The sequence below is a fragment of the Thamnophis sirtalis genome, unplaced genomic scaffold (assembly GCF_051295495.1).
Source record: "Thamnophis sirtalis isolate CommonGarterSnake01/CBP01778 unplaced genomic scaffold, rThaSir2_p1.2 scaffold_15, whole genome shotgun sequence".
NCBI classification, from domain to species: domain Eukaryota; kingdom Metazoa; phylum Chordata; class Lepidosauria; order Squamata; family Natricidae; genus Thamnophis; species Thamnophis sirtalis.
The window spans coordinates 18,621,434-18,648,163 of NW_028261395.1; the positions used below are offsets into that span (position 1 = coordinate 18,621,434).

The 26,730-nt window shown below is 39.6% G+C and overlaps 1 protein-coding gene across 3 annotated transcripts in view; it reads left to right on the forward strand.

Annotated features, from left to right (window-relative positions):
• SEC24C (SEC24 homolog C, COPII component) overlaps window positions 1-22,538 on the forward strand; it is a 47,304-nt gene extending 24,766 nt beyond the window's left edge. For 2 of the 3 annotated variants that reach the window (XM_087702216.1, XM_087702218.1), the window contains 18 exons: window positions 74-142; window positions 1,862-1,973; window positions 3,619-3,746; window positions 4,026-4,164; window positions 5,894-6,009; window positions 6,786-6,910; window positions 7,183-7,374; window positions 10,338-10,431; window positions 10,921-11,037; window positions 13,016-13,186; window positions 13,647-13,743; window positions 16,658-16,803; window positions 17,140-17,278; window positions 17,612-17,730; window positions 18,268-18,447; window positions 19,622-19,813; window positions 20,266-20,355; window positions 20,570-22,538. In XM_087702216.1, coding sequence (XP_087558342.1) covers window positions 74-142; window positions 1,862-1,973; window positions 3,619-3,746; window positions 4,026-4,164; window positions 5,894-6,009; window positions 6,786-6,910; window positions 7,183-7,374; window positions 10,338-10,431; window positions 10,921-11,037; window positions 13,016-13,186; window positions 13,647-13,743; window positions 16,658-16,803; window positions 17,140-17,278; window positions 17,612-17,730; window positions 18,268-18,447; window positions 19,622-19,813; window positions 20,266-20,355; window positions 20,570-20,710 — 2,367 coding nt within the window. In that variant the 3' untranslated portion in view covers window positions 20,711-22,538. The remainder of the gene's footprint in view (window positions 1-73; window positions 143-1,861; window positions 1,974-3,618; window positions 3,747-4,025; window positions 4,165-5,893; window positions 6,010-6,785; window positions 6,911-7,182; window positions 7,375-10,337; window positions 10,432-10,920; window positions 11,038-13,015; window positions 13,187-13,646; window positions 13,744-16,657; window positions 16,804-17,139; window positions 17,279-17,611; window positions 17,731-18,267; window positions 18,448-19,621; window positions 19,814-20,265; window positions 20,356-20,569) is intronic. The other variant, XM_087702217.1, reaches the window with a different exon arrangement.
• Window positions 22,539-26,730: the final 4,192 nt, after the last annotated feature.

Sequence of the window (26,730 nt, forward strand, 5' to 3'; positions counted from 1 at the left end):
TTTTACTACTCTCTCTCTTTTCCCTTTTTTGTGGCAATTTTACTTCTTTTTTTCTTTTAAACAAACAAAAAAGCAACTCAATGAGCTGCCACCTCAGCAGAAACCCAGGCACAGAATAGATCCTGATGCAATTCCTAGCCCAGTAAGTGCGTTGTCTCTCTGTCTGCTCTTGTCTGCATGTCAGTGGCTGCCTGTGTATATCCGCAAAATATTTCCCCTTGTTAACCACCCCTGGTGTTAGTCCATCACCTTTCCTCTTCCTTTTTTTCTGCTCACATTTCGATAAACAGAATAAAACACCACAAGTGTTGAAATCATCTGTACCTCAAAAATCAAGGGGCAATAGAAGGTTGGCATTTAAAACCACAAAAGATAAGCAGGTTATATATTTTCCTTCCAACTCTAGACTTGTGTAAGCAAATAACCCCTGGATAAATCATTACATACTTAGCATATACTTGGGATTAATATTTAAGAATAAATTGGGCATGTAATGTATTGAATACCTACCGTAGCATGAATTTAACAGCTACTTTTTAATTAATTCATTTTAATTAAGCAGCAGTTCATATTATTGTTTTTATGAAGACAAAGAATGTCACTTGCCTATTGCTCCTACATTGTTTTGTCTTGGGAATGGGCTGAATTTGGTCACAACACATAAAAGAGATTGGTGATGTTACCAACTTCGCTTAGTTTTTTACAGCTGGAACAAAAAAAAGGTCTTCTTGGTGTGGTCACTTCAATTTTCTGTGCAATCTCATTATAAATGTCTTTCAGATCAAGGGACACATAGTCATTTTCATCATAAGAGATATTGTTTAAAATAATCTAATAATAGGAAGTTGAAGTATTCCAGTTAGAAAGGTGAATTGGATGATAAATTAAAAGGTTACTTTCAAATTATTTTGGATAACATTATAAGGAATATAGTTATAACCCAAGTATTAGAAAGTAATTATGTAGTACATTGCATGCAATGCTCTTCGTTGAATGACTAGGAGTAGAATCCCTATCAGGTAGTACTAACTAACAAATTATTACTACTACTTTTCTTAACCTATAAGAAAATTTTGCAATAGCTTTAGTGGAGCAGAATTCCATGGTGAAGGAATAGTATTAGTGAAGCAATACTGGTGAAGCAGGATACTGATAGCCAAAAAGATTGTTGTTTTGAAAAATCTGGCCTAAGATTTTTTAGAAACAAGTTTCAAAAAGTATGCAACAAAAATGTGGAATTCTTTTTCAGGGATTGGATTGCTGCATCCAAAATACAAAGACTGTCTCTAGGCATGTAGCAGGGAGGGAAGTAGAGGGAAGAAAACTAGGGTACAAAATAGTTTTGAACTTGCCTTTTCTCTGACAACTAGTTTCTTCAGATGATCATTTTGGTTTCCAGGATGACTTCTTCTTGCAATCTTGTTTAAGGTAGCCTAGCATATCTCAATGAGAGCTGATTTCCCCCCACATTTTTTAGCATAATGCCTTTGTATTGATTATCGAAACTCCTAAAGCAGTTTATTTAAATACTGAGAGCGAGAAGAAACACCTGTTAAACAAAAATGCTATTGTAATAGTCCAGTATAAAATTCTCAGCTATAACTTGACTGTCCAGTTGCAAAAAGAAAGAAGTGTAAACAATGACTTTATAAATTTTATAGACAGCATATATTGAAGTGGACATTTGCAATGTATAATTTGTTTAGCTACACCACTAATTTTGGACTGTTGATTTCAAACCTAGCAAAACAAGCAGAAGTGTAAAATGGATATCCTCCTTTAGGGATTAGAAATATAAGTTATATTATCACAACCTTTGCTAAAATCTTTTGTAGTGCTAACTTGTTGCTTCCCATTTTAGATTCAGGTTATTGAAGATGACAGAAATAACCGTGGGTCAGAGCCATTCATCACAGGAGTACGTGGGCAAGTCCCACCTCTTGTCACTACAAATTTCTTGGTGAAAGATCAAGGTAAAATAGCATCCATGGAGGCAAGGATAACTAACTCGCCATCAAAAAATAAATTTGCAAGTGTTTAGCATAAACACTTGAATTATGTTTATTGTATTATATAGTGAAGAACTGCAGTTTTTCTGTTCAGAATTTCATTGTGCATTCATATTGTGCTCTTCAGCTACAAAGTTTCCCATGCTGTATTTTCACACTAAATTTCTGAATACTGTTTTACATAGAATAATATACATAGCTACAAAAGAACAGGGAGGTCAGATCCTTGAATTAATGATAAGCATTAAAACACTACGGGCTAAGTCAGTCCTATTCAAAGCTTGAATGCTATGAGTTTTATTGTGCAAGAAGATAGTTAGTTAGTTAGTTAGTTAGTTAGTTATAGATAGATAGATAGATAGATAGATAGATAGATAGATAGATAGATAGATAGATAGATAGATAGATAGATAGATAGATAGATAGATAGACAGACAGACAGACAGACGATACAGGTGTACATAAGCATATATTCATACCTACACATACCAGTGCATAAATACATATTCCTGAAAACTGCTTTGCAATGTCAAAATTTGGACTGCCTGTTTACTTATCTGATTTGTATCCCATCTTCCCTCAGGAGCTGAAAGTAGTGACTTTTTGATTTAAAATAAAATTTAATTTTAGAAAGATGTTTCTGAGGGAAGGCAGGATACAAATCAGATAAGTAAACAGGCAGTCCAAATGTTGACATCTATGGCCTCATGCTTTTGTGGACTTATTAAAACATTTATACCACAAGCCCTGGACCAGGAGGCCATGCTTACTGTTGCCCAGGCCCTTGTAGCCTCCTGCTTAGATTACTGTAATGGGGCTGCCCATAAAGAGCATTCAGAAAATTTAACCAGTGCAAAATGTAGCTGTATGGGTAATAAATGGTGCCAGCTATGTGGCACATGTAACACCACTCCTCTGTGAACTGCACTGCTCCTGGTGTGTTTCCAGGTACAATTCAAGCTGCTAGTTGTCATCTTTAAAACCCTACATGGCTTAGGGCCAGGCCACCTGAAGGACCATCTTTCTCCAAGAGTTTCTAGCTGTCTGGTCTGATCCAACAGATTGGGCATGCTGTATATCCTGTCAACCAAAGTGTGTTGACTGGCAGGAACTGGAAGATGGGCTTTCTGTGCTGTAGCCCCTTCCTGATGAAATATTCTCCCCTTGAAGATTATAATATACCTAACCCTTTTGGCCTTTCACAAAGTTCTGAAAATTGTCTTTTGTACCCAGGTCTAGGGCTCAGAATGGGTTAAGGGCCTCATTATTTGATTTATTATTGGTGGGTTAATCGTCATGGCTGCAAGCCTATTTTGATGAGAAATAACCGTGGCATATCTGGTCTGCAGGGTAGAATGGGAAGTAAGAGAAAATGTCCAGGAGGAAAGCAATAAATAGCAAACTGATTCTGTATTAGAAGGCAATATGAACATGTCCATCTAGTTATCAACTGTTAGGCTTGTGTTATTTGTATTACTTAGTTGCTTTTTATAATTGTTTGGTACAATGCTAGTTCCACTTCAAAAATAGCAAGACAGTGGTGTGTGTGTATATATAATAAAGCTACTGAAGAATATATAGGTAAAAATTTTGATTTCTTCTTTTAAAGGTAATGCAAGTCCCCGCTACATAAGATGTACTTCTTATAATATTCCCTGCACTTCTGATATGGCTAAACAATCTCAAGTTCCTCTTGCTGCAGTCATAAAACCGTTGGCTGCACTTCCCTCAGAAGAGGTAAGATTGATAGCCTGAATCATCAGAGAAAATAGCAACATTATTACAAGATAATGGACAATGGAGAAAACAAAAGCCTCCCTTGAGTTTTTTATTTACCCAGTGAGTTCCCCCATCCCAAGAGTTAACTTTGATGCTTCACTCTACAGAAAGAAGAAATTATATGCTCTGGACATAAATACTAGAGCAAGATGCGGAAAACACACTCTTTAGTATCATGCATTGGCAAAGAAAGGGGAAGTGTAAACAGCACCAATATCCAGTGTTTTTTCTTTCCAGACCCCTCCTTATTTGGTGGACCATGGAGAATCAGGTCCCATTCGGTGCAATAGGTGCAAGGCGTACATGTGCCCTTTTATGCAGTTCATTGAGGGAGGAAGACGATTCCAGTGTTGCTTCTGTAGCTGTGTTACTGAAGGTAAGAGCTTCCAATTAAAAGAGGCCTTGTAGAGGGTGAGGACAATCTGCTACCAGGCAGGAATCGTCATGGGAAAATCCAAGAACAGATTTATATTTAAATGATGAAAATTATGCATCATCCTTTGTTCTTAAATTTTCAGCAGTTGCTTACAATTAATTGGCTTATTAAGAAATCTGCCTTTACTGAAATGAAACATACAATATGCAGAAAATCTTATTTTAAAAAAATGTATATTCAGGTTTCTTTCAAAAAAATGAGAAAGTAGAGCATAACAGATCACACTCTTTTCGCTATTCGCTTAACATTTCTGCAAAAATTGCAATGTAAGAAAAATAAATGCAAAATAAAAGGCAGTAGGTTTGCATTTTTTGTTGGAAGGTAATACCACCTGGAAATTAAATTTTAATGACACGAAGATTACTATTGATTACTGATTGGCTACTATTAACATGTCTTAGAACAGTGATGGCTAACCCTTTTTGGATCGTGTGCCAAAAGCGGGGGGAGCGCAGGGGGGTCCTGAGCGGGCATGCCCACACCCATAATGCTATGCGCATGACCCCATGTGCATGTATGTGCGCACACAATGCATGCACACAGGACCCACACACACACTTTGATCCGAGATAGGCCCTTTTTTCACCCTCCCCAGTCTCCAGGGGCTTTCTAGGAGCCTGGGGAGATCAAAAACAGCCTCCTCCCCCCCAAGGCCCTCCCAAGGCTCTTTGCTCTCCCAGACTGCCTTGGGGGCAGCCTGCTCTTGGAAATGGCGGCTGTGGCCAATGGGCTTGGCCCTGAATTCTCGCTCCGCCTGGCTGGGAGACGGAGCCCAGGGAGGAATATAACGGACGTTTTGGAGGCAACAGATCCAGCACCCTCCACTTAAATCCGCAGCAGCCGTGCCCACTCCTTCCCGCCACCTTCGGAGGCAACAAAGGAAACCGCTCCTCTTGTGGGGTGGCCGTGATGGCAACTGCCAGACCCCAAGCCTCGCGATCACCCTGCCCAGAGCCCAGATTTTGTCACTATTGCAACCTGCGAAGGCCCACGCTTTGGCCAGCTGATGCCCTGAGAGACCAGTTTCCCAGCCCCATGTTCCTGACCTGGGTTATGGGGCACCGCCCTGCCCCCCCGGGCATGCCCCCTACAATGCTCTTGCCGCCACCTCTGACGGGCAAGCTGCCTACGTCCTCAGAAGTCTCTCCGCCTGTTCCATCAGATGTACCAGAAGCATCTGCAATCAGTGTTGCTATGGGGGCCCCCTCCGCCCGGCCCACCTCTCCCAGTAATTACTCCCTCACTCAGTAATATAAAATTTGATCTATAGCCCTATCTATGAAAATAAAACATCCAAAATCCATGTGGGTGATATCTTTATAAGGATCCACAAGTAGCTCAAGGAATGTTCCAGATTCTCCGTAATGATGTCACAAAAAGTACAGCTAGGGAAGGTGCAGATACAGAAGTAAAAGAAAATCAGATGTTCCAGCTATGAAGCCTTCGATTCAAAGGCAGTCTCAAGGGAGAGAAGACGGATCCAGTACATTGTAAAATGGCATTGTTGTCAGCTTACATGAAGCATTTATAAAGGCTAAACACTGTTGTTCCCCTTGCTCTGAACTCTGAGGAGCCATCTTCACAGTCGAAACTCACAGATTCCGGGTCTGACCGGGAGAAGAAATAAAATAAGCAGAAAGAAATTTACTCCCTTCTTTTTTCCCCCCAGTGCCATCTCATTACTTCCAGCATTTGGATCACACAGGCAGGCGAGTGGACTACTATGACAGACCTGAATTATCACTGGGCTCCTATGAATATCTAGCTACTGTTGACTACTGCAAGGTATTTTGCAGTATAAATGCTTGTACTTATTATTTACTTTATTTACATTGAGAGATCAGTAGGCTAATTGACAAATGTCAATTACTAATGAACTCTTCCTTTATTTCTAGGTAGCATCCAACATTCCTTTTGCACTTTCTCAATCTTGCCACCACTTCTCACTATTGGCTTTCCAGTGGTGCACTCTAGTTAAATGGGCAGAGAGACCATCCATCCCTAAAATTCATAAGCAATTGTCTTTAAGGATTAAGGAGTCACAGATCCCTTCAGAGAGGCTAATTTTAATCAAATTATTGTAAACCTCACTAGAAACTAGTTCAGGTTCCAGACAGAAGAGAACCAGCTACAATATGCCAAGAAACACAAAATATTGCTCTGATGAATTTGAATTAGCTCTTAGGGGGGTGGGAGGAGTTTATTTCTATAAAATTAGATCTGCAGAATCTAGAGGCCAATATGTTAAAAATTAAGGGCTGCCAGGAACTGTTTCTCCACTTTGGTAGTTTTAAGATGGGTAGACTTCAACTCCCAGAATTCTCTTGGCCAGCATATGGGGGAATTCTGAGAGTTGGTTCACAATATGTTAAAGTTGCCAAAGTTAATTAATGTTGATATGAGGCTAATAGCCAGTACTGAAAAACTAAGAGTTGCATTTGCAGTTTCTTTTCGTCTAGGCAGAAATACTGTTAAAGCTTGTTTCTTTCAAGACATAAGATGATGAGAAAATAATTCAGTAGTGTGCAATGAATAATTGTGCTTGTGTTCCTTTCTTACAGAATAATAAGTATCCCAACCCTCCTGCTTTTATTTTCATGATTGATGTGTCATACAACGCAGTACGTAGTGGCTTGGTCAGACTGATATGTGAAGAACTGAAGACTCTCCTGGATTACCTCCCGAGGTACCTGCTGACATAAGATAGTGGTTCTAGTGAACCATTTTTTGTATAATAAATTTTGATGATAATCAACCTATTTCAGTGAAACAGTCCAATCAGTCTTTCAATTAAGTATCCTATAAAATGAGAGGACTTCCCAGCTGCATTCTCAAACTTGGGATTTGGTCAGTAGATGTTAGAGTACAATCATCTGTTGATGCTGCTGTCTTTCTGCTTTACAGTTTGATTTTGCAAGCCTGTTTTATGCTATATTGAACATCTTTTTTTTTAAACAGAGAAGGAACTACAGAAGAATCAGCCATCCGGGTGGGTTTTGTCACCTACAATAAAGTTCTACATTTCTATAATGTCAAGAGCTCCCTTGCACAGCCGCAAATGATGGTTGTTTCGGATATAGCAGATATGTTTGTACCTTTGCTTGATGGCTTTCTTGTGAAAGTGAATGAGTCTCGCACAGTTTTTACCAGGTAAGCAAAACTCAACCTATACTATGAGCATTAACAAATTGATGCAGGTAATTCCCGACTTATGACCACAATTGGAACCAGAATTTTTGTTACTAAGAAAGTCAGTTGCTAAGTGAATCACACACTTTTTTAAAGTCATGGTTGTTAAGCAAATCACTGCATTTGTTAAGTGACAATGCAGTCCATAAGTAAATTCAGCTTCCCTGATTGATTTTGCTTATCAGAGGCTGGCTGGGAAGGTTGCAGATAGTGATCATGTGACCCCAGTACAAGGCAACTATCACAAATACATGCCTGTTGCAAGTGTCCAAATTTCGATCATATGACCATGGGAAAACTGCAACAGTTGCAAATGTGAGTACACTTTTTCCAGTGCCGTTGTAATTTCAAATGGTCTCTAAGCAATGATTGTAAGTTGAGAACTACCTGTACATTTTGTTATTTGTATCTTCTCATTGTTCTTAGTGACCTGAAAGTACCAGGCTTTTAATGGTCTCTAAACCATCTCAGGCATGAGCATTGCCGTCACAAAAAGGCTTTCATGAGGGAGTGGTGGCCAAGGAGCACTACAATCAGCCGTAAAGGTTAGCCAGTTGCCGAGCACCCAAAATGACCACATGACCATGGGGTGCAGCCATTTTAAGTTTAGAAACAGGTCATAAATAGCGCTGGGGAAGTCCGTCATAACATAACATAAGAGGGGAAGGACTAGCTGGAACACATATAATTGAAAATGCTGAAAATATCAAACATCGCTTTGTTGTTTTTAACTGGTGAGATTGATTATTTTACTGTAGGTAATTTGAATTAATTTCTTGTCCTTCAAACCACATCGCATGCAATATACAACATTGTTCCTGAATAAAAATTTGGATTGAGGAAGTAATTTAGCATTCAAATATGCTTGCTTAGTTGATTCAATCAATTAATCAATCTTTATTGCACAGTGCACAGATCTGCACAAAAAAATAAAACATTAAAATAAAACAAAACTGACAGAACTGAACAGATCAGAGCAGTAGTAGTCAACCTGATCCCTACCGCCCACTTGTGGGCATTCCAGCTTTCATGGTGGGCGGTAGGGGTTTTGTCCAATACTGAAGCACTTTCCTTTTTTAATTTAATTGACTTCCCTACTTTATAAATCACCATTACTGTGGAACCGGTGGGCGGTTAGAAAATTTTACTACTACCAAAAGTGGGCGGTAGGTATAAAAAGCTTGACTACCCCTGGATCAGAGCATTGTAATATATTACCATTGATGATGAAATTATCAGTGGGTGATCAAGATTTGCCTAATTTTACAGACAATGTAACAAAACTTTTCTATGTTCAGAGAGAATGAATCATACTGATCTGACAATATTAGTTGCACATAAAAGAGACCAGATATTTCAAGATATTTAATCATGTACCGTATTTTTTGGAGTATAAGATGCACCAAGATTTTGAAGAGGCAAATTAAAAAAAAAAGTTTTTGCACTCTGCAGACCTCCCCAAAATGGCCTGTTTTTTCACGAAAATGGGCCTGTTTTTTTGTCTGCAGAGTGCAGACCTTTAGGAGTGCTCCTGAGGGGTGGGATGGGGCAAAAATGAGCAAAATAAGGGCTTGCATAGCCTTTAGGAGGTTTATAGAATGCTGCTAGGGGGGCAAAAACAGCCCGTTTTTTGCTCATTTCTGCCCTCCCCAGCCCCCCAGGAGCTCTCTGAAAGCCTCCTAAAGGCTATGCATGGCCATTTTAGTGAAGGAGTGGGGTTTCTGGAGGCAAAAAATGCTGTGTTCGATGTATAAGACGCCCCCAGATTTTCAGCCTCTTTTTTGAGGGGAAAAGGGTGCGTCTTATACTCCAAAAATATGGTAAATGTTATAAGATGAGTTTTTGACTCCCTATAGAGGGGGCAGAGTTGATGCTTCCGGTTCTTCCACCCACAAGGAATGGGCATTCTTCAAGAATGTGCTGTTATCTCTCCAGGATTAAGAATCACACTCATTTTGAGCGCCTGGGTTTTATTTTTATTATGTTTTTGCTAGAAGTATGACCATTTGTTGTTGCTGCTGCACTAGTGCCTTCTGAATTGTTCAATCAGTTGCTTTCAACTGAATTAACAGGAAGGGATATAAGCCTTTTGCATAAAGTGGGCTGTTAGAACTATAGAAAAAGTGGCTACTCTGTTAACTTGAAGTTGAACAGGATTGAGAGAAATAAAATGAATTTATTCTTAAAATTAAAAGCATTTTTAGTGTTAGCCCATCAAGCAAAAGTAAATAACCTCTGAATTGGAAGAGGAGGAAGTTTAAAAGAGAATTGCAGGAAAGTGCCGCTGCTTTTGATCAGTTCCTGCTTATACAGTCTGAGTTGTTTAATTATTTCCATGCTTGTTTCTTACCTTGCTTTATAGTAGGAAGTTTTTTTGATAGACCAAAAGTGCAAATTTAAATACTGAAGCAATGGCCTTCTACCCTGTAGATCAAAATTAGACAGTTACCAAAAATATAAAAATCTTGACTTACTCCAGAAATAGGGCAGCATGGTGGCTGACAGGTAAGATGCTGGATTTGTTGACTGGAAAGCCAGCAGTGTAGGTTTGAGACCTGAGCTCTACACAATGTGGTAAGCTCCCATCCTTGCTTCAGCTTCTGCCAAACTAGCATACAAATGTACTGTGTTTTTCGGAGTATAAGACGCACCTTCCCCCCACCAAAAAAGATGGTGAAAATCTGGGTGCATCTTATATACTGAATACAGCATCCCGAAACCCCACCCCTTTTGCAAAAATGGCCGTGCATAGTCTTTAAAAGGCTTCCAGAGCGCTCCTACTCCCGAAATAAATGGGTTTTTCCTCCAGAAGTTCTAATTGGCTTGAAATCTCTAAAGCATCTGTGCTCATTGATAAGAAATAACTTGAGCACCGATGCTATAGATTTGCCTAAACGTTGATTTTGATTTTCATCATTTTGCAGCCTGTTGGATCAAATCCCAGAAATGTTTGCTGATACAAGAGAAACAGAAACAGTCTTTGCTCCAGTGATTCAGGCTGGCATGGAAGCTCTAAAGGTTAGTTTTTATGCTCCTCATCACCTTAATTTGACTTGATTTTTCTCAGTCTCTTCCTTTTGGGGGGTATTCTGTAAACCTCCCAAGACGGCAGCAGTCTGCATCAAGTACTGAGTCCAGTTTATTTATTATGTGGTAACTGAACCATATTGAATTTTATATCATTCTAGGTAGTATTTATCAGGCAGAAAAATCTGTAATGTGAATGCAGAGGATCTTGAGCAATGTGGATAAGTTAAGCACTTCAAATAAGTTGATATTTGGATATTTTAAATTTACTTTTTTTTGCAGCATGTTGGGAGTAAGATCAGTATGTGTCGGTTGTAAAAGATGGGTCACTTGAAAAGATAAGGAGCTACATTTGCTTTTCATTGAAAAGTCTTTTATATGTTAATATAAATGGTGGCGTAGAGAAGGGGCCTGCAAGTCTTTTAAAGACCAAAGCGTCTCAAATAGTCATTTCAAGGACCCTTCCCTGTTTGTTTACAGGCTGCAGACTGTGCTGGCAAGCTTTTCATATTTCACACATCGCTGCCTATAGCAGAGGCTCCAGGAAAGCTGAAGAACAGAGATGACAAGAAACTGGTGAACACTGATAAAGAAAAGGTAAAGGATCATCTTCCAACAGAAGTAGGCCAAGGCAGGAAGTGTGATTATGATTTCTTGTGTCTCCTTAATTGCTTTTTGCCTCCCCCACTCCCCCCAACTCTTCCCTATGATCTGTCCATCATCCCAACCTGAACCAGGTTTGTTGGTTTATTATCACTTTTAGAAATTGCTCATTTCCCTCACAGAAAGAATCTGGGTGGTTTGCAAACAAATGAAAGACCTAAAATCTGAATATTAAAATACATGCAAGGATAGGTAAAATTGAATATTAGATAATTAAAAAGAGGGGGGGGTCTTCAGGTTGCGAGTGAGCCCTCTGTGAGCCCTAAATGAGTTGGCAGAGCCCGGCCTTTAAATGTGCTTGAGAGGCCAGGAGAGCCTTTCGTACCTTCCTGACCTCCGGATCGAGAGGCGGGAGAGGCTTCCAAAGGGAACCAGCAGAGGAGGCTCTCTTCCTGGAAATCTTCACTGATTAAAGTCCCTCATCATAACATACGGAAAAATAAAATTTGCTGAATGAAATTCCTGAGAGAGGAAAATCTTAGAACCTTTTGTTCCCCCAGCTGTTATAGCCAAATAAAGAAACCCAATCTGATGGTCAAATACAAATCATGGATTGAACACCAAAGAAGAGAAATTGTCATGTAAGCATTCAGAAGACCCACTAAAGGCTTTACCACATTTTTCGGAGTATAAGACGCACCTTTTCCCCTCGAAAAAGAGGGTGAAAATCTGGGTGCGTCTTGTACACTGAATATAGCATTTTTTTTGCCTCCCGAAGCCCCGCCCCTCCACCATACCCTTATGGAGGCTTTCAGAGAACTCCTGGGGGCTGGGGAGGGCAGAAATGAGAACAAAATGGGCCGTCCCCCCAGGCCCCAGCAGCACTCTATAAGCCTCCATTAGGCTATGCATGCAATTTCTTTTACAAAAAAGGGGCCTGTTTTTGCGAAAAACGGGCTGTTTTTTGCCCCCCCCCCCCCCATTTGCTATGTAATTTTCCTAGCAAATATATGCGTCCTTTTGATTTGCAGTCCTTTGAATATCAGGTTGAGTTCTGCTCTTTGAAAGCCCATCTGGTTCCTTTTTTCAATCATCTTCTTTACTGTGCTTTCAGCAAATAATCTATTTGCCCAAGACCTGAGCTTAGTAAATCAGAGTGACACAGTTTGCAACATAGTATTTTATTCATATTTCAGTGCTGTTTTTAAATTGCATTTTTTTTCTGAATGAGTATGCCAGGTGTGATTAAAATAAATAATAAACTACTATTTTATGGTATTTCCACTGCTTTTTTTGCCTAGAGGTCATTCTATGTAAGTCTTTTCAGAAAAAAATAAGAAATGCGAAGCTTTTCTTATTGGAAGATAATTGTCGCTTTCTTATCCACTAAAGAAACAAAAATTCTAAAAGAAAAAGCTATATTAGAAAAAATTAAATCATTTTGCAAGGTTTTCTTAAGAAATTTCTAAAAATGATTTGTGAGATTGTTGATGCAAGTTGTAATTTGCAGATTCTGGCATTATATTTAAATCTAATTCAACCAAGAAATATGGTAATATTGAAATATGAAACTCTACATATTTATTTTGTATACCTCCTTTATTATTTTTACACATAATCCATTCAAACATATTCAACACACGTTCCTTGTCTTATTTTCCCCACAACAACAACAGCAACCACCCTGTGAGGTGGATTGAGTTGAGAGAGAAATGACTGGCCCAAGCTCACCCAACCGGCTTTCATGCCTGAGGCGAGACTAGAACTCCCAATCTCCCGCTGTGTAGCTTGATGCCTTTTAATCACTAAACCAAACTGGCTTTCATAGGCAGGACATAATATATTACCTAATTGGTTTTACTTTTATTTTTGCTCACATGTTTAGGACAAACGAGATAATTCTAAACTGGGATTTTCCAAAATATTTATCCTGTTTTCTGCTCTCTCTGTTTACCCTTTTTCTCTGCTTTAGACTCTGTTTCAGCCTCAAACAAATTTCTACAACAACTTAGCCAAGGATTGTGTAGCCCAAGGCTGCTGTGTGGACCTTTTCCTTTTCCCAAATCAGTATTTGGATGTAGCTACCTTGGGGGTTGTTCCGTATCAGACTGGTGGCTCTGTTTATAAATACACATATTTTCAGGTATGGATGGTCTTGGCTTTAACACCTGTTCATTTATATTACTTTATGGCTGCAATTAAGGTCTTAAAGGAGAGGGCAAGTAATAAAACTATTTCAGGAGCCAGCTAGAACCAGTTCTAGCTCAGGTTAGTTCAATAGGAGATCAGTATACACTTGGCTTCTACGCAAGTTTAAAAAGTAAAGGACAGTGAAGTTAATTATTTTTCACAGGATAATTTTGAATGGTTCAGGTGGATTTCTATAGTTTAGCCACCTTGCAGTGAAAAAATAAAAGTTCTGGACTTGCAGATGATTCTTTTTTAAAGCAACAATGTGTTCTCTGAGTTTCTAAGTGATTTAGAGTTTAGATCCTACGTAAACTGGAGGTACAAGACAGTGGACTTAGTTGGCATACTATTCAGCTTCTGTTAGAAATTGCCTGTGTGTCAACCATATGAAGCACGTTGATTGTATATTTTAGGTGGAAACAGATCAGGAACGCTTCTTGAATGATTTACGTAGAGATGTTCAAAAAGAAATTGGATTTGATGCTGTGATGAGAGTACGTACTAGCACAGGTGAGCACATATCTATATATCAAAAACATATATCTAATCAGTAAATACTGAATCAGCCCCTTGAAGTGATCCAGACAAGAAACACCAGTTATACTAATGCTATCCTGATTGTAAAGTTACAGTAACAGAATTTTATGAGTCTGCAGGTACCTCTCCTCCTCCCTTACATTTGCTCTTCTGAAAAATAGGGAGGGACCATTTTGAAATGCTTTCTCTACACACACATCTCCTTCAGCCTCAGATTTCATTTTTCAGACCATTGTCTAGCCTCTGTCTCTTCCTCCTGTCATTCCCTCATACAATGTTTCCCCGAAAATAACACAGGGTCTTATTTTCTTTTTACACACAAAATATGGCTTGGGCCTTATTATGAGGGGAGGGTTTATTGTTTTGGGGTTGCCGGGCGGCTGCTCTCTTGCAAGCGGGCTCCCAAAGAGCCGGGCACAGCCTCATAGGTGAATGGCTGTGTTGCGCTGTCGCAGCAATGCAACACAACAGCCATGAAGCGACCATGCTTATGAGCAGCCACCTGGAAAAAACCCTTTCCAGCCGGGCAGAGCGCCATTCACTGCTCCTGCGGCTTGGCGCTTTCAAAATGCCAATGAATGGCGCTCTGCGCGGCTGGAGAGGGGGGTTACGCTCTGCCGACAGCCAGCCCACAACCATAGAGCATATGCCCAGAGCGGCCACTGCCGGAAGACTCAGTTTGAAAACTGCCGAAAAAGCATGCTGGGATGGCGGCAGCGGAGATGCCCTGGTTCTGCAGGGAGAGCTGGGCCAGGGCTTCGTGAGGCTGGGAGGCGCGCAAGCAGGAGCGGAACAGCAGCTCGCGTAAACCCCTTCTCCAGCCCTGCAGAGCGCCGTTCACTGGCATTTCGAATGTGCCAAGCCATGAGAGCCGGGCGGCGGCAAACAGGCCTTCACGTGGCTTGGCGATATCCCTAGGTCAGTGAATGGCGCTCTGCACGGCTGGAAAGGAGGTTTGCCGAGTGGCTGCTGTGCCTGGCTCTTTGGGAGCCCGCTCGCAAGATATACATACGTACATATGTATATGTACATGCATGTGTGTGTGTGTGTGTGTGTGTATGTATGTATGTATGTGCATATATATATATATATATATATATATATATATATATACACACACACACACACACACACACACACACATTATACATATGCACACATACATACACACACAAACACACGTTCCAGTCCATTTTGAATACATAGTGGGAAAAAGAATCTTGAGAGTTAAGGTTGGTTCTAGCGGTATATGGTATTACAAAATCTAGTTGTGCTTCGTATACCTCCAAGCGTTCTCCCAGAAGGTAACAAAGAAAACTGATCATGAAGAGGATTGTGTAATGTCTCTGACAATATTGTGGGCCTGGTCAAGCAGCGCTTATATGCCATGTCCTGCATAGAAGGAAGTGAACCTCTAGTAATATTTTCCGCCATCCTCACTGCTTGCTGCACAGCCTTCCTGTTCAAAACAGTAATACTTCTCAACCAAACAGTAATATAATACGATAGGATTCTTTCAGTTGTCCCTCTGTGGAAAGTGGTAAAGACAGAGGAAGTACTATGTGTTCTTCCCATATGATGCAGAAAATGCAGACCCTGCTGTGCCCGCTTCACCTTTATCTTACTGTTGAGGGACCACGCTAATCTGCTCATTAGCTGCATATCCAGAAATTTGATACTACTAATCAACCACCTCCACAGTTAAATTGTTCATACACAGAGGGGTATGACTGTGCTGGTCTTTTCTGAAATCAGCAATGATCTCTTGCTTTTCCTACGTTTAAGACCAAGCTGTTCTTATTACAGGAGTCCACCAAACCCTTTACCTTCTACCTGTAAGCACCTTCCTTGTCATTCTGTATAAGGCTCACTATGTGGTATCATCTGCATACTTCAAAATATGGTTGGTACCAAACCTAGCATAACAGTCATGGATCAACAGGGTGAACAACGGTAGACTTAGGGCACAGCCCTGAGAAGAATATGTGCTCAAGAAAATGGTGTTAAAAATATTAGTTCCAACTTGTACATACTGGAGCTTATCAGTGAGAAAATCAAGAATCCAGATGCACAGAGGTATTAAAGCCTAACAGGCCCAGCATGTCTACTAAATGCTGAGGAATGATCATATTAAATGCCAAACTAAAGTCGCACATGAGTATTTCTTTCCCCTAAGTCAGGGATGTCAAACTCGTGGCATCACATAATGTATCCAGACTGTTTCCTCTTCACTAAACTGGGCGTGGCCAGCACGGGATGCACCTGGCCCGCTGGGTGGGAGTTTGACAGCCCTGCTCTAAATGCACCAAACTCAGGGGGAGGAAATAGCATCCTCTGTGGAGTGATTGCCCAGTAAGCAAACTGAAGTGAGTCAAATACTGGAGGGAGGCTGGATACAATAACATCCTTTATCAGCCTTTCAAAACATTTCATAATTATGGATGTAAGTGCAACCTAAAGTTAATCATTAAGACCCATAAACTTCTTGGGCATTGACAAAATAATTGCCATCTTAAAACAGGAAGGACCACTTGCCTGCTGCAATGAAAGATTGAAAATATCTGTAAGAACACCGGCCAATTCATCTGCACACTTCATAAGAACTTGCCCAGGGATATTATCTGGCCTGCCACTTTCCAAACGTTAACGTTCCGTAATGTCCTCCAGACAGAGATAACATCAAAGCCAAGTACTTCATTGCTTAGGAGCGTAGCTTTCCTTGTAGGGGTACTATTTGATCCCTCAAATCTTCCCAAAAATGTACACAGTGAGAATTGCTGGATTCTCCACCATCCTAAGCCCAATGTTGACTTCAACGTGATATGCAAATTCAGTCTTTAAAAGATTTCATCTTGGATAATGTTTTGTTTGTTTGTTCATTCTTTAGGTATTAGAGCAACAGACTTCTTTGGTGCTTTCTGTATGAGCAATACAACAGATGTGGAATTGGCAGGCTTAGACTGTGACAAAACAATCACTGTGGAATTTAAACATGATGACAAGCTAAGAGAAGAGAGTGGGGCCTTGCTTCAGGTAATTCCTGTGTAAGAGATGCTGCTGGGTATGCAGACAGTGGTTCTCTATATGCCCTCCCCCTGCCAAATAATTTGAATGTATTTGAGGCACACCAGTTCTTATTGAAAGCTATCTGTAAATCACTGGTATGATCTTGGCCTACCCAAGAACATAGGAAAAGAATTGCTGTCCTCCCATCGTTTTACTTAGAGATGGAGAGTTCAATCCATGGGCATCTAATGTTTGTTCATAAAAGCAGTACTATCCATAGATAGTAATGGGGAAGCTAAATGTTGACTGAAATCATGGATGTACACATTTTAATAGCTCTGCTTATAAATCTCTCTCATGTAGTGTGCTGTATTATATACCAGTTGTGCAGGACAGAGGCGTCTGCGCATTCACAATCTCTCCCTGAGCTGCTGCACACAGCTGGCTGATCTTTATAGGAACTGTGAGACAGACACACTTATCAACTTTTTGGCTAAATTTGGTAAGGGCAATCTTGTAATTGTTTCATGGGATGGAAATCTTGGTCTTTTGAGAGCACAAAAAGCTTTTAGTGACAGACTGCAAAAATAAATCTTGCTGGATTCTTCCAGTGCTGCAGATAGAATTGTAAATAAATAATTGATTTTAAGAGATAAGCATATTGGCAGTGGATGTCAGTGTGAAAACAGCTGATTGCCCATATTATTTTATTTATTTATTATGAAATTTATTTGCTGCCTATTTTATATCCAATGACTCAATATTAATAATTGCCTTTAACAGATGAATAGCTTAGCTAAATGCTTTTCTAATCAGGGACTTTTCTTTCCTGAAGCATATCGTGGAGTACTGAACAACCCAGTCAAAACCGTGAGAGATTCATTGATCAATCAGTGTGCCCAGATCTTAGCATGCTATCGAAAAAACTGTGCTAGCCCTTCTTCTGCTGGACAGGTAATTCCTGCAACTTGGTGATGGATACTAATCCTGAATCAGGGCACTGGTCGTACATCATGTCAATTGTTAAGCAGTTCATCACATGACTGCACCTAATTTTATAATCTTCTTTTATGAAAGTTGTTAACTGAATCACCATGGTCATTAAGCAAAAGCCACAGTTATTAAGAGAACATGGCAGTTTTTAGGCAAATCTACAGTGGGTTTTATTTTCCAAGAAACCAAAAATAAATGCCCAGTTTTTGGCAAAAAAAAAAAAAAAAAAGTAAAAAAAAAATCATGGTCAAATGACCACAGCAAACAGCTGTAAATGCAGGAGTTGCTAAGCACTCAAAAAAAACTAAATACAGACTTATGAGATAGTTGCAGTCTGAGATAAATTGCAAGGCTAGAATTGAATTGAATAGTAGCTTTAAAAAAAAAAAATTAAGCCAAAATGAGTGGTGAGGGTGAATTTGTACAAAACTAAAACTAATATACTGAACTTTTTCTGCCCCAAGAATGATTTTTTAAAAACTTTCTTGCCACTTTTAGCTGATTCTTCCTGAATGCATGAAACTGCTCCCTGTGTATTTGAACTGTGTTTTGAAAAGTGATGTGCTCCAGCCTGGGTCCGAGGTCACCACTGATGATCGCTCCTACATCCGCCAGCTAATCAGCTCTATGGATGTTGCAGAAACTCATGTTTTCTTTTATCCTAGACTGTTACCACTGGTGAGTGCTTCTAAATATAGACGGGTTTTAATTATCTAAGTCTGAAGTATAGACTCAACTAAAAATTAATGTAATTTAATAGAATTTTTATTTGGTGGGGTACTACAAATGTGGGGAAATTGCTGTTTTACTGTTATTTTGGAAAATTCTCATTCAAATTATTTGCCAAATGGCAGAATGTACTATTTCGCTAGTTGGCAACTTGACCTCACCTATGATGAATGCTCTTGAAAAAAGATTTTAAAATGACATTTTACAGTCACAGAGGAGCACCAAAATTTAAAACTTTTGGGGAAAAAACATGGTCTACAAAGAGGCTGGTGACATTTTTATGCTAATATTTCTTTATAGATTTGTTATGTAAGTGTATATAGGCAACAGGAGTCAGTCTGTGAACTACAGACAACATTATTTTTTTTAAAAACACAAACATTTTATATGGTATAATTATGCTAAAATGTAAATTATACTTGATTGACATTTAATATAAATTTAAATGAAAGCCTCATGATTTAGTTCTGAATAATATTTCCTTAGAGAGTACCATCATGAGGTAAACTGGAGTCCAGAATTAAGAAAAATAGAATTATACATATCCCTTGGAATATATTATATAGTCAAATAATGACTGACTTTCCCCAAACTGATCACTTAGGAAAAAAAGACTTATGATTCAATTTGCTTTAACCAAATGGTGTTGGTTGCAGTCAAGTCAAGCCAGCTCTCAATTCTTCTGCGCCTTGCAAGACACAAAAAAGCTTCACCCACAGCCAATTTCTCATCACATACACATACAGCTTTATTATCCTTTCATCCTCCCCCCCGGCCTTTGATACCAAGATGACTGTGAGGTGCCAAACCAAATCAGGCGCAGCTGACCAATAATCATTTTGTGTTTTGCATCTGAATTTATGTAGAATATTCCACGTAAAAAAACAAAAAGTATGTGTGATGCATATTCCACACTCCTCATTCACGGGAATAGTCTACTGTCAATTAATTAATTCTTATAATGTCTTTTACATTTTAAATTGGGCCCCCTGAGAATTATTTAGCTAATTTTCAAAAGTTGCATGGCTACATGCTAAGGATTATTCCTGGGTAAGTGCTATTGTGAAATGTGTGTGTGTTTTATATATACCCAGGAGATAGTAACTTCCATTCTGTCCTACAGACCAAAATAGATTACAGCAGTGACTCCTTACCAATAGCAATCAGAAACTCAGAAGAACGTCTCTCCAAGGGTGACATATACCTACTAGAAAATGGCCTGAATATATTTTTGTGGGTAGGAGTAAACGTTCAACAAGGGCTGATCCAAAACCTCTTTGGAGTCTCATCTTTCAGCCAGATCAACAGCTCTATGGTAAGCTAGGATTGGATATAGAGAAAATTGCCTTAATCTTAGTATATGTCATATGTCATGACCTTGAATATCTCCGTTTTCTACAAAGTAACATTAAAAATTTAAAGGTATTTAAATGAATAACAACATTTTGGCAGGATCATGATCAAGGGAATGAAAGGCGAGCATTGAGGAAATATTAGCTTTCACTAAGGCTCTGCTGTTCTCCTTCCTCATTTTCAATATTGTGAAACATTCCAGACTGTTTCAAGCATCTTCCAACTTTGTAATATGATTTGTGTAATGTAACTGATGTTGACCTATGTTTTTAAAATTCATTTAATTAATGAATTAAATGATCCCTGATCTCATGTGCCATAACTTTGTTACAGTGCACACTACCATGTTTTTAAAATTCATTTAATTAATGAATTAAATGATCCCTGATCTCATGTGCCATAACTTTGTTACAGTGCACACTACCAGTTTTGGACAATCCCTTTTCAAAAAGAGTGCGATCCACTATTGATTTATTCCAGGCTCAAAGATCACGCTACATGAAGGTAACTAGTTTTGATTTTATGATTATAGCAAAAATTATCTTTTATGATACCCAGGCATTAAAAAGTGTATAAAAACCTGATTTAAAAGAAACAGTAGCCATCTTAAATGGACTTATTGTGGTTCAAACTTGGGCATGGATTGTTCTGTTAATGCAGAAGGCAAAAGACTTATTTGCAAATTATATATCTTTTTTTTTTTTTTTTTTGCTTTCAGTTTATCATTGTGAAGCAGGAAGACAAACTGGATCTGCTGTTCAAACACTTCTTGGTGGAAGATAAGAGCATGAATGGGGGGGCTTCATATGTGGACTTCCTCTGTCACATGCACAAAGAAATTCGCCAGTTGCTGAGCTAGAGTCAGAATTATGCTGGATGCCAGCACATGACACCTGTAGGTTCACTGACTGCCTCATAAAGCGACCCTATCTCCTTTTGGAAGGACTATAGAAAAACCTGTATAATTCCATAATTTTAATATACTTCATAAAGTTTCAGCATCTCCCAAAACCTTTGAGAGAGACATGAACAGTCAAAACATCTACTTAGGGTGATGAAAAACATTGATTCTGGGTCCTAAACCTACGTCACTTACTAAGATTGGCAGAAATCTACATCATTTTTCTCCTGACACTCGAGTTCCTTTGAGTTAATGTACGTGATTCTGCATCAGAAGAAAAAGCAATTGTTCTCCAAAATTAGATGGTGATGCAAAGTTTGTGTATGTGATAGTCTTTATGAAAAGAAAATGAGCCAAATAGAGAAAGATGGGTGGTCGGCCCTATCCAGTTGGGAGGTGGATGTCAGATAGGGTGGCAACTTCTTAAAATTTGAGGATGCAATATACTGTAATCAAATTATAGAATGGTGTCTTCTTTAAAAAAAAATCCCAAATTTTGAGCTGGGGGAAAAATTGACATGCCTTTACTCTGTAATTGTGTTGCTACACAAATTTGCCTTGAAATAAGTAAATGGAAACAAGCAGGTCCTGTCTCTAGGAAAGTTAAATCTTTCTTTGGTTGGTGTGAACTGGTATTGCCATTACTCCTTTGAGAAAAGAAGCATCTTTTTGCCAGTGTCTTGTTTTGTCTCTTTTTTTCCTATTCGCATGCTAGGTTTTAATTAAGTATCTTGAAGAAGATGACCATGATTTCTCCTTTAAAAGAAATGTTTTATAACAAGATGTCAAAAAGTGGCATATAAATATGCTTGGAGATGGCTAGGTTGAGTTGTATCCAAGAAGCACTGAAGTATCTGAGGTCTCCATAGAGAAGAAATGCTCATAACGCAAAGTTCAAATCATGCCACTGATGTTCAGGCTCTTAATAGCTCCAGATTATTTTGGTCATTGGTAAAATGACAAACTGGTTCGTTAGTGTAGGATTCATAACTGAATTTTAGTCTTCAGGCTCAGTCCTAAATTTGGCCTAGTTGATAGGCAATCTTCCCATTGATAAACCATTGCTCTGGCTTCAAACAGGCCAAAGGAATTCTGATAGAAAAATGGAATGCATATTTCACAGACTCAATATAAAGGCTCATTTATTTGTAGAAGGAGATTACTTATTTTTTTAAAAAGGCTACAGTTAGATTGTCTTGCAGTGTTCAGGATGTATTAAGGAAATAGCAACATGGAATTTTGAGAAAGGGTGGGGGGACAGAAAGGAAGAGGCTTGCCTAGGCAAATTGTGAGTTGAGACTGAGTATTTGAAATTGAAAGTTTTATGTACATGAATGATTAAATATTCAGGAGTATAGTTTCTTATCCCATGATCTATTTTGTGTTTGTGTGTATGTGCGTGCGTGCGTGAAAGAAATTGTAAATATTTTGTTTGATCTATTGCAGCTTTCCCTTTCATCATATAGCCAAGAAATCTACACAATTTGCTCTCAAGGTTTTTTTTCCAAAAGATTCATAAAGATTTCAGGTGTGCTTGAGATTGCCCTTCTCCCTCTTGCCAAATATATTATCCCAACCAAAATTTGGAAATCTCTGAAACAAATAAACAACATCCATCCTCAAAACAAGAGTCAACAATGAAACTTTCAGAATTCTAATTTCTAGAATTTAAATTTCAAAAAGTTAAGTGTATTTTCACTTTTTTTCAATTCATCTTTTAATTTGTAAAAAATTATATAAAGATGTATTTTATGTCATTGTTAGCAAATAAATACTGATTATTTTTTCCAAGGCCTGTACTTTGGAGGGGAATGAACAGGTTTGCAGGTTGACTATCAAGCACCACAATGGCAAATAAACTAATTTGCAATGGCCTACAACAATATTCTATCAGATACTTATAAACTTTTTTTTATCTGCAAAAGCATTTCATTTTCTAATCTGATTTAATCTAATGTAATCTGAATTTTTCATTAGTGCTTGCTAAGGAAAACTAGAATCGTATGAAAAGTCAAAGTATGCTAGCACTATTTTGAAATACAACATCCCTTCCTAAAGCTTCTTCGTGATTAGGTAATCTTACTGTAAAATTGAACTTTTATACTGTGATCTAGAATACATTATTTTGAATTTCTTAAAATCTATTTCTATTTTTGTGTTATTGCATATTCTTAACAGGTCTGTGTTACTGGATGGAAGGATTGTTTCTTAAAACAATTTGTTTTCTCAGTTTGAGATGGAAGAAATAATAATTGTAATTTTTGTTATTCTTCCCAATCAAAAAGTGATGCAGTAATTAGCTCCATGTAGACACAAAATCATGATTACTTGGGGGGTGGGGGAAGCAACGTGATAGAAATTCACTGCACAAGCTTTCTTCAGGAAAGAAAACTTGGAAAAGAAACAAGAAACATAAATAAGGATCAGAGAGAAGATTCCAAAAATTAACTATTTAAAACAAAATTAAAATGCAGGTAACAACTATGGGCATTTTTTTTATTACTGTTTGTGGGGTTGAGAGGAAGCTGGGCTGGTTGGAAGTCTGTCTAGATAAATTTTTTCTCCCCAACTCTGTAGAATGCTGTAAATCCTTCCCTCTTCCATTCTTTCCCTCTATACTGTGATTTTTGCAATCTAAAACACTCAAAAGAGCCACAAAGATCCTAAATGGAAGTTCAATTCTGGAGCCAACAGGAAGTCCAGTTACCCCACCCTAGAGCCTCCTCTTAGTGCAGCATCCTTTTTCCTCTACCTGTCTTAACCAAAAGTCCTATCTATTGTGGAGCTGACTGGCAACAGGGAGCTGCAGCAGAGGAATGAAAGAGCCACATGTGGCTCCAGACCACGGGATGCTGATCCCTGAGTGTCATTTTTCCCAAAACTACCACCCCCTTCCCAAGGCTTCCAAGTTCACTGCTGCTACATATATTCATTTTTTTCTTCTCTATCCCAAATCTCAGCTGATCGATGAAGTAATTCCGGCAGTGTATTTATATATTAGCCCAGCTACTTCACTGGCTTGCTTACCCATATTATTCCATGCACTGAATTTGCATTTAGAGATGTGAGGAGCCTGTCTAAATTGTAGTGATTTCAGCCACTGAAAATGGGCACTTACACTAAATAGCATATCTTATTAATACTAATCTCACCAAAATAGAAATCACTGCAGCTTTTATTACTACTGCAAAGAATGTAAACTTATGTTCTTTTACCATAAACATATTCCAAGATTCCTGTATTTCATACACAAAGTTTACATACAAGCTTTGTGATTCAAAAAGAAATTAAAGCTAGAATACCTCCACAAGTGAGGCAGGACATAATGTGAATCAGGATATAAAAGTAAGACATGACAGAAGAAATAAAGACCTGTTTTTGAGATGTGCATAAAAACAGGAAATGTTAAATGTCAGCAACCCGAGATGATCAGAGCTACCCTGACATGACAGCTTATGTAGCATTGGAAATGCCAAGGGAACAGCCCCAGATATTCTAAAGCAGAGGGACTCCAGGCAACTGTAGATTTAAAGGGACATAAGCAGGGAGAATGGTATATACTCCCAGATGGAAGAATTTCTGTACCAGAAAATTTAGCCTGTCCAGTAAGACTCTCAGTCAACAACTCACATGGGCAAGAGTGCATTAGCAGAAGCTTTTCAGCATAACATGTACATCAATCCCCTTCATTCACTATGTGTCCATGCAACTGAGAGATGTAACACATGTGCTCAAGTTAATCCAAGACAAGGACCTAGTCTTCCACCAGGAAGTCAGCTCAAGGGATATTACCCTATAGATTCATTAGTTATTGATTTCAGACATGCCCAACTGTGGGCTATATAAGGCAATGCTAGTCATAGTGTGCAATTATACTGGGTGGCCTGAATGTTTTCCCACCAAGACAAAACAGGCACACGAAGTGACTAGAATCCTACTCAAGGACAAAGGTGTGTCTTGAAACTTACCTTAAATGGGTGAATGCATTGTCACTGGCATTTTGGTCTGTGCGATGCACTCCACGAAAGGGAATTAGGTTATCTCCTTTTGAAATGATATTTGGAAGACACCACCACCACCCCGTTATGTTAACTTGAAAACTCATGTAGTGGTCCTAGGTCAAATAGGGACCTCATGGGTGAATCAAATGGTGGGAGAATTAAAACAAATATAAGAAATCCAAAAATATTGTGTGTCCCTCAGTCCACCATTTCTGAACACCTCTACTTGTAACATTCAGGTGGGGTACAGAGTATGGGTAAAACACTGGAAAGGAGAGAATTTGAAACCTAGGTGGAAGGGCCCATATACTGTGGTCATGTGTTCTCACCTGCAGTAAGAGTGTTGGAATCCAGGTTTTGGATTCACTGGACTCGAGTTAAGCCAGCTACTGATAAGTATTGGGAGGCAGACCAGGACGAAGCCCGTCCTTTAGTGGTATGCTTGAAGAAGCACCTCCTATAACTGTCCTACCAGCAATGGGTAGACTACATATGGGACAGAAGAGGCCTTACTGGTAGTCACCCCCTGGAAGTTGACCCTCTACATATGGCTGAAGATTTGGAAGAGGAAGACAACGTTCCATGTATTAGGAAACCTGGCCACCTGTCAGGACATGCAAAGTCAAGCATACATAGCCATAACTGCACAATCTATTGCTTTAGTGAATGTGCTTGCCCTTATTGTGATTTGTTGTATTGGATATTCGTTCTTCTGGAATTGCCCCCTCCCAAGAAAGACAGGTGGAGGCTAAAATCACTGACTGTGACAAAGGGCAGTAGGAAACTCCTGGAGACGCTTATGTTTGAGGAAACCTGGGAGTGGGCTCTTTGTAGCGCAGTACTCATCCTGGGACTATGGACATTGTATTTAACAAATAAGGGTTGGTTCTGTGGGACACCTAAGACTGATACTGCCCTTTCCCAGATCATATACAACCCCAATCTTCTTCCTGACGAGGTGATTTTGTAGATTAAGGGAATTGTGATTGGATAGGTTCTGTGTAAGGGACAATTAGTTTGAGTTTGAGTTTGAGTTTATTGGGATTTATAGGCCGCCCTTTTCCCTGAGGGGACTCAGGGCGGCTTACAACCACAAGGGAGGGGGGTGCAGTGTCAAAACAAAACAGAATGTGAACAAAGAAAAAATAGTAAAAACACAACTTTCGTTCAGCAATCACTCGGGCGGGTAAATTGGGAACCTATCCCCAGGCCTGCTGGGAGAGCCAGATCTTGAGGGCTGCGCGGAAGGTCTGGATAGTGGTGAGGGTACGGATCTCAACGGGGAGATCGTTCCACAGGGTCGGAGCTGCAACAGAAAAGGCTCTCCTCCGTGTGGTCGCCAGTCGGCATTGACTGGCAGATGGGATTCGGAGGAGGCCCAGTCTGTGCGATCTAATTGGTCGATTTAGGGAGGTGATCGGCAGAAGGCGGTCTCTCAAGTACCCAGATCCACTACCATGGAGTGCTTTAAAGATGGTCATCAGTACCCTGAAACGCACCCGGAGACCAACAGGTAGCCAGTGCAGCTCGCGGAGGACGGGTGTAACGTGGGCGAACCGCGGTGCGCCCACTATCACTCGCGCGGCTGCATTCTGGACTAGCTGTAGCCGCCGGATGCACTTCAAGGGCAACCCCATGTAGAGCCCATTGCAGTATTCCAGCCTAGAGATCACAAGGGCTCGAGTGACTGTTGTGAGAGCCTCCCGGTCTAGGTAGGGCCGCAACTGGCGGACCAGGCGAACCTGGGCAAATGCCCCCCTGGTCACAGCTGACAGCTGGTGGTCAAAAGTCAGCTGTGGGTCCAGGAGGACTCCTAAGTTGCGGACCCTATCTGAGGGGTATAAAATTTGACCCCCCAGCCTAAGCGTTGGTATATTAGCCAAATTATTGGGAGGGAAGCACAACAGCCACTCGGTCTTGTCCGGGTTGAGTACCAGTTTGTTAGCGCTCATCCAGTTCTTAACGGCCTCTAGACCC